The sequence below is a fragment of the Ixodes scapularis genome, unplaced genomic scaffold, assembly GCF_016920785.2.
Source record: "Ixodes scapularis isolate PalLabHiFi unplaced genomic scaffold, ASM1692078v2 PGA_scaffold11__112_contigs__length_91849675, whole genome shotgun sequence".
Lineage (NCBI taxonomy): Eukaryota > Metazoa > Arthropoda > Arachnida > Ixodida > Ixodidae > Ixodes > Ixodes scapularis.
Window position 1 is genome coordinate 16322761 of NW_024609837.1, and position 14189 is coordinate 16336949.

At 42.6% G+C, this 14189-nt stretch overlaps 1 protein-coding gene across 1 annotated transcript in view; it reads right to left on the reverse strand.

The window, feature by feature from the left end:
- LOC8043285 (neurotrimin) overlaps positions 1 to 14189 on the reverse strand; it is a 183488-nt gene that overhangs the window by 12508 nt on the left and 156791 nt on the right. Inside the window, exons 4-5 of the mRNA XM_029972770.3 lie at positions 6609 to 6764; positions 371 to 502 (exon numbers count right to left, since the gene is read on the reverse strand). Of these exons, the coding sequence (XP_029828630.2) occupies positions 371 to 502; positions 6609 to 6764 (288 nt within the window). The remainder of the gene's footprint in view (positions 1 to 370; positions 503 to 6608; positions 6765 to 14189) is intronic.

The following is a 14189-nucleotide window of genomic DNA, read 5'->3' on the forward strand; positions in this document are numbered from 1 at the left end:
GCTGAGTTCGGCCGAAGCATGAGCTGTTTTTACCGAAAACGTCACATAAATACTCCCGGCGCATACTTAGTGCGCAATACTGTGAAAACTCTTAGCACGAGCGCGTGGCTTGATCCAGCGTCTTATTTGCGAGGAAGCACTCACAAATGAACCACGAGATCCAGCTGCGCGCTCGCTCCAGCAGCCTGAACAACGCGTGCACACTAAGTATTAAATGAAGTATAGAGTGCAAGTAGTACCGGCGGTATTGCTAGAGCCCACTGATCACGCCCGTTCTTAACATAACACTGTGAATACTTCTTGAAATGATATATTAATGAAATGTACGACCTCTTTGGCGCATTCACGAGAAGAGTAAGACGGCACTCACAGTCGACCTTGAGCAGAATTCGTTTGCTGACCGACGGCTGAACACCGTTGGAAGCAATGCAGAGGTACGGCCCCATGTGCAGCCGTGTCACCTTGCTCATGTTGAGGCGATCTCCTTGGTAACTGGGCACACCTACGGAATGACGTAGAGGAAAGTCAATTGTTTCACACTCTGGCGGAACTTTGATTGCGATGTTGTAACCGAGGAGCATGCTAGGAAAGGGAGCAAAACTAGGCCAACGTCGACGGTCTTTGATTTTGGCTGTCAAATTGCGGTGTAACACGACGGCACACTGTTAGCAGGGACAAGCGATTGCCGGTTATATTTCTTTTCTTATAAGTGAAACGCTGTCCGAAAAAAATAAAACTATCAGTGTAGAGAGAAGTTGTCGCCTATGGTAATAAAGTAAGTTGTACGGTTTAGAGCCCATCTACACTTTCTTTGAGCAGAATGCAGGAAAGCGACGATTTCGTGTTCGCGCTAACAGTGTCGCGTATTGTGCATGTTGCTGAACAAAGAAACTGGGTAGGGTCACTCGTCACTTGATTAAATAACATCTATATAGGTTATTCGTTACCGATTCTCAGAATTGAACGCCCTACTTTACTTCACGAGTTACGCGGTACTTTTATCTTTACTTTTCGTATTAAAGTAAAGTTGGCGTTGACGAGGCGCGGGACAAGACGGATGGGCTACAAAGAGAAAAACAAGAGCGCAAAAGTTCAACGCAACAGAACGTACTTATCTTAATTGCTTTTGCGCTTTCAAGCGTCAATTATTAAGAACGGTGCGACGGACTTCAAGCATCTAACAATGAGTGTGGCTTCACTGTTTCATTATATAAGTATATTTCCTTGAGTTCAGTGGGGCCTTCTAATCGCGAAGCAGGAGTTTATCTAGACACAAAGTTAGTTTCTGACACGTTTTTTAATTAGGTGACGAAATACCGTTACTCTACTCGGCCAAAAGGTAAGTAAAATTTTCTACCCGTTTCTATTCGCCACGATGTTTTTACTTAATTGCCTAAAAAGTTGCGAGCAACATGCAACGCGCTACTTACAGCGGGTTACATAAATGTTTGAGTGCACCGAGGTATGTCGTGGTAGGAACTTTTTTGTCGAACTACGCAAAGACAATAATCGACTATTTATTTCCATCGTAAACCGGAGACACGGAAAAATAAAAAAAAAACGGACAAAACAACAGCAAGTCTCAAACACAGCTTCTAGTTTATTTGAACATCTCCGCTCTTATATATACACCACCGGTTATGGAAGTTCTTCACCAGCTCGCCTGTGCTTTTACCCTTTCTTCGACTATTTATTGTTTTACGGTAACACTCAAATGTGTATATATAGGTTCTTGTCAATGTGCCGTTTGGGATAAATAAATGTGTTTCAGCGAAAAGGGATTTGCAAACCCGTCACTAAGGGTGTATTACGCCCAGACATGCCACTTTCTTTTGAATGGTGCACATAATTATAGTTCAAAACAATTCTTAAAATTCACCACTTTCGGAAGAAATAATGCTACAAATCATAATTTAAAAAAAAATGAATGAATCACGCGTTCACTATTTTGAAATGGTGACGTAATAAACAAATTGTGGAAAATACAGGCACAATCACCTTACACAGAAAAGGCAAGCGCATTTGTTTAACATCGAGGTAGAAATAGATACTTAGTTTTTTCCATGTTGTCTAGGTAATAATTGTTTGCATAAGTTTATTTATCACTTAATTAGGAGACTGCGTGGATTGAGGCTTCTTAAGAAATATCATAAATACTTCTTAGTTAGTTTCCGTATTTAAACACGTCCATCGGTGTGATTACACTGTTGTTTTTTGTTATCGCAGAAAGTTAAGTATATTTAGATATCTTCCAGTTTTTTATTTTTTTTATACAACGTGGACATTTTGTGTTGGCCTGCAAAAAGTATGATGTCGTCAGTTTGATGTCCAAATTTAAGAATAATGCAAGCCAAAATGTCGTGTGTTTTGTATTGTCATAACGGCTTAATTACTAAAACGAACAAGAAAAACAAACTTAAAAAGGAGGACGCCGTCCAACCTAGTACTACGAGACAAGGCTGTGCCAGTAAAAGGTTTTGTGAACTCATTTAATCTCCGAAGTTTTTTTTCTCCCTTTTCAAATCCGGAAGTCCGGCCGACCCCAATTGCCTCGACGATTCCGACCATTGGCCGTCAACTGCAGCCGATCCACGCGATGCCGGAGCGCCTGAACTCAATGGCTATTCTAATTCGCAGTTTCCGAGGGTCTGCGACCGAATGCTTTTCGGGAATTTGAAGGGTTGGGGGCCTTTGTTTTCCCCGAGCTAATTGCGTGTTGGTTTCTCCGTACGAGGGTGGTGCTCAACCTGGGGTGAACGTAGTTTACAGTTTAGGTCCTTTAGGTAGTTGTACTTTGTGCCGATCGCAATAATAGGTGACGGTTATGTGATGTTATTTCGTGCGCTATGGTACTATATTAATACTCGTAATGTTTATTATTGGTCTTCATTTTGACGACTTCACAAACAACTCTAAGCCTAAAAAGTGGTACGTTATCATACGTATAGAAAAAAATCATTCACACACAATAAAAAAAAAAGAGACAAGCAAAGTCGTAATCATGCAGTGGCTCAAATTTAATGGAGAAGTATTAATGACACACATAAAATATATTTTTATAGATTGATCTGGCTCGTTGATCGTGAGTTGCATTCTTGAATGTATCAAGCTAGACAAGTTTGTAATATTTTTTGCGGGGAAAGTTTTCAAGTTTATATTATATGATATCTGGCACGAATGTTCGGCAATAAAAATCATTGAGCTAAAACATACAGATATGATGCATCAAAAAATGAGATCTCTGGTGTGCACCTTACGAAGTACATCCATAAAGGTTAGCTAGGTTTGGATGCTTTTCTAAAGTAATGCCGCATGGTAGTAGTAATCGTAGCGCGCAACGTGAAACACGCAAAGTTGAAAATAATTTAATATTGAGTTTCTTATGTGTTCGCATTTTCTATCTTAAACTTTAAATACAATGAAGCACCGTAAAACAAGACAACTTCAATTTTACTTTGCACAAAAACAGACTTCCAATGTTAAAAAAGAGATGATTAATGTCGAATCGGCGGCAGGAATCCGTCATTGTTAAAAGCGGCAAAGCAGAAGGAACACCATTCGAGCTCCAAGTTAGTCGCAGCTCCCGAATTAGTTTCGCATTTGCACTGTTTTTGTTTGCTTTGAAAGCGCAGACAATCTTCGCAAATGTTGTAAACAGTACAGACCTCTAATAAACGTTGTAATCACAATCAAGCCCACGGCAATACTAAACATTTCAAATATTATATTTACCAAGAATTTCAGAAACGCCGGCAGTGGTGTATTTTGCTATCGCTCTGCAGCCAAAAAGATTTCGGTTTTCGTAAAGAAAAACAACAAAAACATTCATAAAACGAATTACGGAACAAAATCGGTGAACACAATGACCCACGTCCTGCGTTTGTTAAGTTTTCACTGACTGTAGAAAAACTCTGCGTGGGAAAGGATATCTTTAAAGTAAAGTAAATCAACAACAAAACAAACAGAAAGATAACTTTAGGCAGATTCCGGGTGAGGTAACGCTTGTCCGGGCGTACCAGGAGTCCCCAGATCATACTCACTATTTGCTTAAGGAAACTCCTCTTAGACGAACCAAAAAAGAGCCCGTTCGAAAGCCACGTGCTGAGGCTTAGAAGGTTGTAACCCCTGTACAATGGCGGAAGAGCCCACACCTCGAAACGTGCCAGTCATTACGTACGTACGTCGGAGTGTAGTAGCTAGCTAGTAGTAGTAGCTAGTAGGCAGGGTTAGAAAACCGAGAGCCAATCGAAAACAGGCGCAACGTCATTGCTGTTCATCGCTTTTTGTTCGGGTGTCTCGTTGCCTTCTAACATGGCCAAACGCTGAAAGTGCGACGTGGTAGTGCGGTTTTGATCTGTGTGTAGGTGTCGTCTCGTGTTCGCCATTGTGCTGAGATCCCACAGTTGACGGCCGCGGGCGTTTACATTCGAAAGCGGTCGACACCAGACATTCGCGCGGTACTGAAATAAAGTAACTGAATACCGCTGCACGTAAAGTCCACTGTGAAACTAACGAGGTATGTTACTCGATACTGCGATTCAAATGTAACCTGTTAAACCGGCTTGAATGTACCGGGTTATTGTATCGTTACTTTGAACCTGTCTTTTTTATGAAGCAGTAGTCGCTTCCAGTGTTTGTCGCCGTTCATAATTTGTTTGCTGTTGTAACGCGTTCCTTAAGGGCACATATGGCCATACTGACATACCTTGTGGGCGTCGTTTTGCGGTCTATCGTTTTCTCGTCATGTAAATTGCAGGCGCGAGCTCGGTTGAAAGCTAGTTTGGGCACTCGTTCCTTTGCACAGGTAACCAAATAGCGTTACTCCTTACTTCATTAAAAAGTGACTACAATAAGTTACTGGTTCCTACCTTGATAAAAAGTAACTGGGTCGTTACTTTGTTACCAAAAGGTAACATGTACATACATATAACATTCACTTGTGATTCTCTATACCTACAAGTCTGGTGTGTGCTAGCATTAGCCGGCAACACTGGGACCACCTCTGATGTCCAGCTCCTCTCTTAAGAACGACTCCAGATATCGCACATCGCATCCAACTCGAGCGTTCCGTCCCGTAACGCCGTCTCCGCCTTCCCAGAATCGACTTAAGACTTTCAAAGGGTCCGCCGAGTCACCCGAGTCGATGCAGCGTCTGCCGCTGTGGCAAGACGTATACGTACGCGCCCGGTCCGCACCAGCGTCGCATCGTCGGTCCTCCCTTCCTTTGACGACGTCGTAACTTTCACTTAGGACTGTCCCACGGAACTTCAATTTTGAAAACGAGTCTTCTTCCCCTTCCCGCCCCCTTTGTAATGCCGCTGTTTGCATGCTCGTGGGCCTCGTTTATGGCGCGCACTACCCTGGCCTCCCTTCGTCTCGTTACGAAATGGATGGCGACGCTTTTTTTTTTTTTTTCATTCTTTTAACGAATCATTTTTTTTTGTATGTGTCCTATCTTAGGGGCCTGATGTGGTGGTGAGCGTGAGTTTTACTTTGTTTTTGTCCCCTTGTTTCCAGTGGTGTTATTTCTTTGGTAGGGCACTTCCTTCTTTGGACGCGTGGGGCCGGAGAAAGTTTGGGGTGCACGTTGTAAACATTTTAATCCGTTTTTATCCTCGTGTCCGGTTCTGTCGTTTCTCTCTTCGTTGGAGACTGCGACGCCACTTGGTGACAGGATCGAGACGATGTTCCGGACTTTTTTGGAATTCTTAAGTGGGCGTAAGGCGTCGCCGTAAAGGCTCGGGTGAAAGTAAGATGACTTCACCTCGCTCGCTCACGTGTTTCCCGGAAATGTGGGATGTGTGCAAAGTGTAGGGCATCCGAGAGAGAGAGAGAGAGAGAGAGAGAGAGAGAGAGAGAGAGAGGACTGGGGCATACGAAGGCTTCTTCTGCAGCGTGGAGTATGGCCTTGTGTGCGCGTGTGGGCCTGCGTGGACGTAGGCTTTTAGCAACAGTTTAGTTTAGATCTCAAGAGTAACGTACATTTGCTTTTATGTTGTTGTTGTTGTTTATACCGAGTTGAGTATGATTCGTTTAGCTCATAATTTTATTCACTTGCTTTTTGTTCACGAAGATTTTGATCACACTGTCGGTAGTTCTAGTTTTACTAGCGAAAACTTGGACGTTGGAAGTGCAAGTCTCGTAATCGGGTTAAACTGACAGATGCGTAGCGTTAAAGCGTTTATTCGTTAAGCAGTTTTTTTTTGTTTCATGTAATGGTGAGATGGCTCGACATTGAACGTTTTCAAAACAAAATCCCCCCCCCCCCCCAAAAAAAAAAAAAAAAAAATCGAGGGCGATAGAAAAAAGGTATGGACGCGAAGGAAATTAAGCTATGGTAGACATTTCGCTTCTTTTCATTAACAAACTTAGCCTCGCGACATCGACACAGGCCGTCTTTTGTGCCACGTCACGCCGAGACAAGTTACACTTGCGTCAGCGACTCAGCGACCGGGATAAAAAAAAAAAGAAATTGGTCAGGGAGAGATTGTTTTAAACCGGTCGGTCTTGCGACGGCGGCCACCGCTCGGCGATCAAAAAAGGTGTCGCGCAACCGCGGCGACTGGCAAGGATGAACGCGCCTTTACGTCATCCAAGCGTGAACCAACCTTTCTTTCCAGAGAGGAGGATCAGCGCGTCGTCTTCTCTTCTCCATTTGATGTCCGGTTCTGGAGTTCCCGTGGCGCGGCAGCGCAGAGACACGTCACTGTTTTCCCGCACTTCGACGTCCGAACTTGTGTTTTCGTCGTCGATCCTCGGAGGCACTGCGATTAGCATGAAAAAAGGAATCTGATGAATAGCTGAGGAAGATACATGGAGTTGAAGAGAAGCGCGTCAAACATGATTCCGAACAACCGGATCAAGAAAAATGTAGTATCAATGACTTTTTAATTTTTTTCACTGTTATATTTTTCTTTTACATGTGTCGGTGTTTCTTTTTTTTTTTTCTATCAGAAAGCGATTTGAGGGCAAAACACGTGGGTACCTAACAAGGCCTTGACCGGCTCTCGGTATACAACCCTGCAAATGCACAGACACGAAATAATAAAGCAAGAACGCAAGTATGACCAAATTAACATATCCTACTTATACAATCACATGTGTTCAAAATAGGTTAGTAAGAAAACACATTTGTAACTAAAACAACGAATACAGCAGAAACATACATCACACATATATATATACACCAGAGTGTCATAAATGTTTAAATAATAATACAAGAGTAACAAATGGTAAACATACACTGTACGTAATGCCTCTAAAAAAGAAAAAAAAGGAAGCAGATATTTTTGTCATTTACGCAGTTTTTACTTTTTAACCCAAAAAATAATTTTAGGTATATAGTTATGCCTCGGTAATGTGGACCCCGTCCATATAGACACCTGGCTATATCGACAACACTTTCAAAGACAAACTGGGAAAATACATGCATTTTTGTCTCGTTATTACGGAGAACTCACATTTTACGGGAACGAAGGTGTCTATATTAACGAGACATCTCTGTATCAATATTTTTACAATAAAGACATTAGTGAGAGTCTTAACCGGTGAAACACCCTATGCCTTAAGCATGTAACGCAAACTAAAGGAAGATATATCCACATATTTTACTGTGTGTGTATTAAATGATTGCATGAAATTAGCATGCAAGTAAATTTTCTTAATTCGGATTCTATATTTGTGATCAGCTGCTTCAGAGTTATGTTAGATGCAGGGTTATGGAAAATGTACCTGGGCTATGTGTGCATACATAAGCGAGGAAGCATCACATAAAACACAAACCCTACACTCTGAAAAAAGCCCGTGCGTCTACGTTCTCATAAAAGACTCGAAGAGTCAATTACCGAAACTTAAGGAGGCAGTTCAGCGAATGACGATGCCCAAACATATGTTTAGATAAAAAAAAAAAAAAAACGCAGTCTGAGTTGTGACATTAAGCAGTGCAAAACGTCACGCTTGCATTGCTTAATGTCACAACTCAGACTGCGTTTTTGGGTCTAAACATATGTTTCGGCATCGTCATTCGCTGAGCTGCCTCCGTAAGTCGCGGTGATGTGCTGTCCGAGTGTTGTGCGGGAAAGTAGACGCACGGGCTTTTTTTAGAGTGTACATCTTTTGCAGGGCCGGCGCTCAGTTCCCACACCCGCCCTTTTTATATCTGGAAGAGCACCGTATGAGTACACCGAGGTCATGTAATCACTGCTGCGTGATGCACTTTAAGGACTCCGTGTAAGTTGTACAGCACTCGTTAGATGACTCCGTTACAGCATCAAACCCGTGTCGCCGTACATTGAGATATTAGCTGAACGAACACTCAAATCGTCCAATCCAATCCAATCCTGTACTGCAAGGACATAGATACAAAATTGGCATGTGTTAGCGTTCACCTAAGCCTTTTTTTTTGTTTCTTGTTGGCGGTAAATACATAAACTGCGAAAACATTAGAAAATACAATTTCGTAAATATTTAAATTTTCGCTGCATGCGATGTGTTCGGAGGGCGAAAGGGGGATCGGATTGATAGTCAAGTTTGTTAACGCATCGCATGTTGGAGCTCGTGTAGCGAAAGCTAGCGCTGTTGAACCCAAGGATCCTGGTTCAACCTTGACCTTTGGCCCTTACTATACGGATATTCATCGTACCGGCACTTGGTCGTGTATAGCTACTGTGTTCTGCACCTTAAAGACCGTGAGCCAGCGGTCGTACTGCACTGGTTAAATTTCTTACCTACAGCTGAGACACCAGACGCCCATTGATACTGACGAACTTCTCGCTGTATAAATAGTCAAGTCTAACTCAAGCCAATATTATATTTTACCTTGCCTTCCCACTCCAACTGTTTTTCGAAATTATTCATTGGAATCAGTGCTGCTGCGAGGGGCCTAAAAAGGCACGTTTCCAAGTCATGGCTTCACACTTCTACTCAACCAATTATTTAATAGATATGTTGAGATAGAACACACACACAAAATTACTTGCCACATCATGAATGCCACACGAGCGCAGGCGTTAGCAAGCCACAATGCCACAAAATAAAATCTGCCTTTTTCACAATATCTACAACGTTGTTCTCTACGAGAAGGAATATCGAACCCGGGTAAGCTTCTTATTGGTATCTTTTCGTACCGCGTCCTCTGCAAAACTATTGTTAAAATAAAGTTGAAGTTGAAGTGCGAGTGCAGCGAGCGCGTGGTAATTTTGAAGTTTTTATTTAAATATTGCTGGAGCTTCATTATTTTTTATAACCAGCGTGCATGTACGAATATATTCTCCGAAAAAATCTATTTTCATCAAATTGCTTCCCTGGAACTTCAGCAGTTAGTTCTTAATGAAGATTGCGATTTTCTATCTTAAATTGTACAGATAATCACGGTTTATAGGCGTCACGCAATATTGTTTAATATTGTTGTGTTTAGAGTACGATCTGGTTGTTTGAATGTGTTTGTTTTTTTAGAATACGACGTAGCTACACTAACTTGACGAGATGCGTCACACCGTGTCATTTCAACTCACCAATCAGATTTAGAGCGGACGTCGTAACCGCCATCTCTCGACGATGTGCAGCGTTTTAATATTTAATATTTCTCTAAAACTCGAGCGATCGAACCGTTGCTAATATAAAAATGCTCCCCCGTACAAAATAAATAAGTAAACAATATTAAGAAATAACGCCCAGGTGTCTGCGTGTCAGTGATGTAATCGAATACCGACATTCTCCTTTCAAGTTCACGCGCGAAAAAATTCGTTCTTTTTGTCGTCCCAGTTTATATATGGCATTATTATTTTTTTTATTCATAAGCAAACTTGAATTTACTTTAGTTTGAATATGCGTTTTTTGTCTTATTGTGCGGAGCCGGCGGCACATTCCAAAGCGACGTGCGTCCTAGGATCCGTATTTGCAATTGGAATCCGATGACATTACTCCGGCAGTAGTCCGGCAATTCCGGTCGGTTGCCATCTCTAAAACGACTCGAATATTATAGAAATCAAAAGCAACAAAAAAAAAAAAACTAGATACATGCTTGTATCTATTCTCTATTCCAAACAAGAAAAAATAAAGCTAAAACAAGAATACCACGCACGTCGCTCGGTTTTCAGCGGCGTAGCATGGTCACGTGTGTTTTGGGGTGCTCGAGATTGAGCTCGGAATCGACTGACTGTCGAGACTTGCTTCTGAAGGTCTTTGATCATTTTTTGGTGGATTCCGCCTTTTTTGCTTTGATTCACTCAGCATAGGATGTTCTGCCTCGACATTTCGCGAGCGAACGGAATGTCCCTCAAGTTCAGGGCGGCTTCTTTGTTTTTTGACGAAACAAGATGTAGGCCGAACCGTGATCAGAGATTGTCTGTCACAACACCGAGACAACATCTCCACTAGATGGTATTTATGAGGATGCCAGGGCGGGAGATGTCTCCGTCTCAAGTGTGAGAGGCGGAAAAAAGGATGGATACGATCGGCGTAGAGAATTGCGACGCTCGTGCGTGCGTTGATAAAAGGCGTCTGAAGAACTTTCCGAAAGGAAATGCGGAAGAAAGGATACTTGCAAAGAATGCTGCGTGTGTCCGGAGTGTCTGGGGAATTCTTGTCGTTTCTGGAAACGCCGCTTTCAAGAGCGAGATCTGTTTACTGAGGGACGTATCGAAAGAATGAGACGCACCAATTGTAAGATTCAAATTAGAGCCGGTTGGAGGCAGACACTTCAACGAGTGTTATTCAAAGGAGCGAGCATTTGGTGTGTTGTTGGTGGTGTATGTTTGCCGAGAAGATTTTCACTGGTCGCTTGAATGATAGGATGCATCGCGGATAAGTAAAGAGTGCTTACTTTCGTCGAATTTGTGCTGTTAGATTTTGTAACGGCAGCGATTTAAGTGTGCTACAACGGCTCGAACGTTGCAATACCTCCTTGCATGTTTGATTAATGTATATCAATTCTAGATCCTCATGTACTCAAAATGAAAGTTCCCAGAAAGACTCCTAAAAATATCATAAAAAAAAAAAAAGTCACCTCCACCATTGATGCCCCTATGCAGGAGTGTGTTTGCAGATAATAAAGCGCATGTTTTCGCTCACTTAGTTAATTTTCTTAACAAACAGTCATCATATATTTAAAAGCACGCTTGAAGATTCTTTTTAGAGGCCTTTGCTATGAGCCTTTTATTTTGTTTTTATTTTGGCGAAGTCAGAGACAGGTTTAGAAATTTTTTGATGATTCTGAAACGCACTTCAAGGGCTCTCGCCAGGCACGCCAGTGACACTATCAAAACACTTCCAGGGCATTAGGAGGGCACTATCAGGGCACCTCCTTGCACTCCCAGGGCGTTCTAAATGCATTCTAATGGTACAATAAAAAAACCATCGAGGCATTTTGAAGGCAGCTGCGCGAATGAGTCTTCTGAAGTGGTCAAGAGACTTCTGCACACTTTTGAAAGAAAGTGGTTCGCTGTTACAAATGGGAACACTGACCTGCTCCAGACCACGTCAACCGGGTCGTCACCATCTGCAAGCATGCCGCAAGGTGCGAAAATACTTCTTTTATGGTTACAAAAAGTTTGCGTCATGCTAGAAAAATAAAGCAGCTAATCACGGTCGCCACCATGCACCAACCAGGGGGAATGCAAGAGGTGGCGTAGGCTATGATACGCTTTAAAAAGAACAGCGAGGGGCAGACCGGGGCGTTTTCTGGTCGTGATAGGGGCGAGGCTTAATTATATCATCTTTTCAATTAAAACATTGAAAAACTCGACCTGGTTCGAGTTCTCTGGCTTTGCTCTTCCTCATTCAAATCCTAATGGCCCATCCCTGTGGCCAAAGACTGCTTTGCGCGAGCCCTTAACTTAGTAGAGCTTCCTCGACGGATGTTGCGCGTTTCAAAATATTCCTAACTGTACTTTCGCGGTTTGACCCGTCCCGTTCGCCTTTCTATTAGTTGGGTTGGCAAGAATACGGTCGCAGCGCATCGCGAAAAAAAAGTCTGTGTACGTTTATACAACCGGAAGTTAGTCTGCCTTAGTGTGCGTCCGTTGTCTCAGCTATAGATGAGCTATTTAGCCAGTGCGATGGAGCCACTAGACTGGAATCTTTAACGTGCACCACGCAGTAGTGATACATGACCGCACGCCGGTACGATGCTCATCCAGATCGAAACGAGCAGGGGTGAGGATTGTACTCAGGATCCATGGGTTTCGCGGCGCGAGCATTCGCTCGACGTGCTCCGAGCTGGTGTGCGCTAGCCCACTCGGCCACCGACGACGACCCTGCGCATAGAATCGATCAGGAACAAATCACATGTACCCTGTCTTTCTCCGTCTTTATCTTCTAACGAATAAGAATAATTGAATCTCGATTTTACGCGCTGCGGTAGCGTCTTCGTAAATGCAGCCATAGTAAAGTCTAATTTTCGTCAGAATTCGCGCTGCTCTTAAACGCGTACATCAGCAAGAATGAGCGTGTCCAAACGCGCTCACCTTTAAGACTACCCTGCAACGTCATCACCAGTTCCAGCGACGCCTGTGTTTTACAAACTCCTCAACGCACGCCGTACCGAAAAACGACGCTTTATGAAAACGCGAATTTGCTCGAAGATAATCTGCATTCGCAGGCCGTCAATCACGCGAGCGGAGGGTTTTCTCGCTAGATACGAACGACAAGCGTGATGTAGCACTGCAAAATGTTGGGGGAAGGGGTAGGGGGGAATTCTCATGTCCGCTGCGCTCTTTTATTCCTTTATCACACCGTCTAGCAGTGCTTTTTTTCTTTCTTGTCATTGTTCTTACGCAGTCTGCAGATATTCCGAGCTACCAAGATTAAAATTTATGTGCAGCTTTTAGATTGTTTCCAGATTCGTCTTTCGAGTCACACTTTATTTTATCAGTGTCTCTTTTGTATGGGATGAATGTCGTACGACGGGGAGCATGAGAAACCCAAACAGGAATTGAATATAAGAAAGACGCTGAGGAAAGGATAGACGCATTTGTAAACAGCGTAAATGTATAGAGAAGGGAACCAATATAACATCGCTGTTTCTGCTAGCTCGGGCGCTTCACTCAAGTGCGCGTTATTATTTCTAACGGTCTCTTCCTTTCTTTTCAACTCACTGAGTTGAGCGGATACTTATTTTTCTGGAAGGTTTCGCCGCGTTTTGTTTTCTTTAGTTGTTTTGCCCTCGTGTTCTATCGCTCCCGTCACCGAAAGTGTCGTACAGACCGCCTCCCGTTCCTTCCTCGCACATTTTGTGTTGTCGTTTTTTAATTTTTCTTGTTGTCTCCATTCTTATTTTATCAAGCGTTTGTTCCAAGCGCTGTGACGACTCATGGGGAGGATATAATATGGGGTCTTATATCAAAAACTCACGTAGAAATGTTGCTGTCTTGACAGAAAAAAAAAAAAAAACGAGTTGGCTAACATCTAAATACAGTTTATTTAAGACGTTTTTTTTTTTCGTCGCAGCATTTTTTTTAAACGTTGGGGTGAGGTGAAGAAGGGAGAAAGGAAAAGTGGCGGGATGGGGGAAATGAGGTTCTCGGCTTTTTGTTTGTTTCGTCTTCCCTAAAATGTTGTCTGGTGTCGAGATTAAAGTATCGCAGCAAAGCAACAACACAAACTCGCAAACATAAAATAAAAGGTTTTATGTTTGCGTCACAGTTTTAAGGGGGACGCAGACTTCTGGATTATACAAGGTGCTTTGATATAAAATCTGGTGTAGGCATCGTTGAATTGCGTGTTGTTTCTTGTAGACAATTCTGCTCTATGTTTACTTTGCGCAGAGGCAAACTATGCACTGACTCGCTCAGTATTGCCAAAGAAACTATTTGAAGAAAACAACAGTAAAAAAATATAAAGAACGAAGAAATCGCGGTGCTTTTCTTTTAAACTTAAATTTAATTCCGAATAAGGAGCTACTCTTCATAGGTTTTGTTTCCCCAGGTCCACAGAAATTGAGATTAGAGCCTGAGTATGTCGAAATGCTTTATGTAGCAGAGGGATAGAGTTTCTGGAAAGATTGCGGACTTCAAAAGTTTTGTTAGATTTTGCATAGATATTGCGACATACATTACACATTTCTTTCATATTGCTCTAATTAGGTAAAGACTAAAGGTACTTCCACGGCCAATACGATCGTAACCGCCGCTCCGCATAGCACGCGGCAAAATCAGAGCCGCCTGTTGCACTGTTCTGCAAGCTTTTATCTA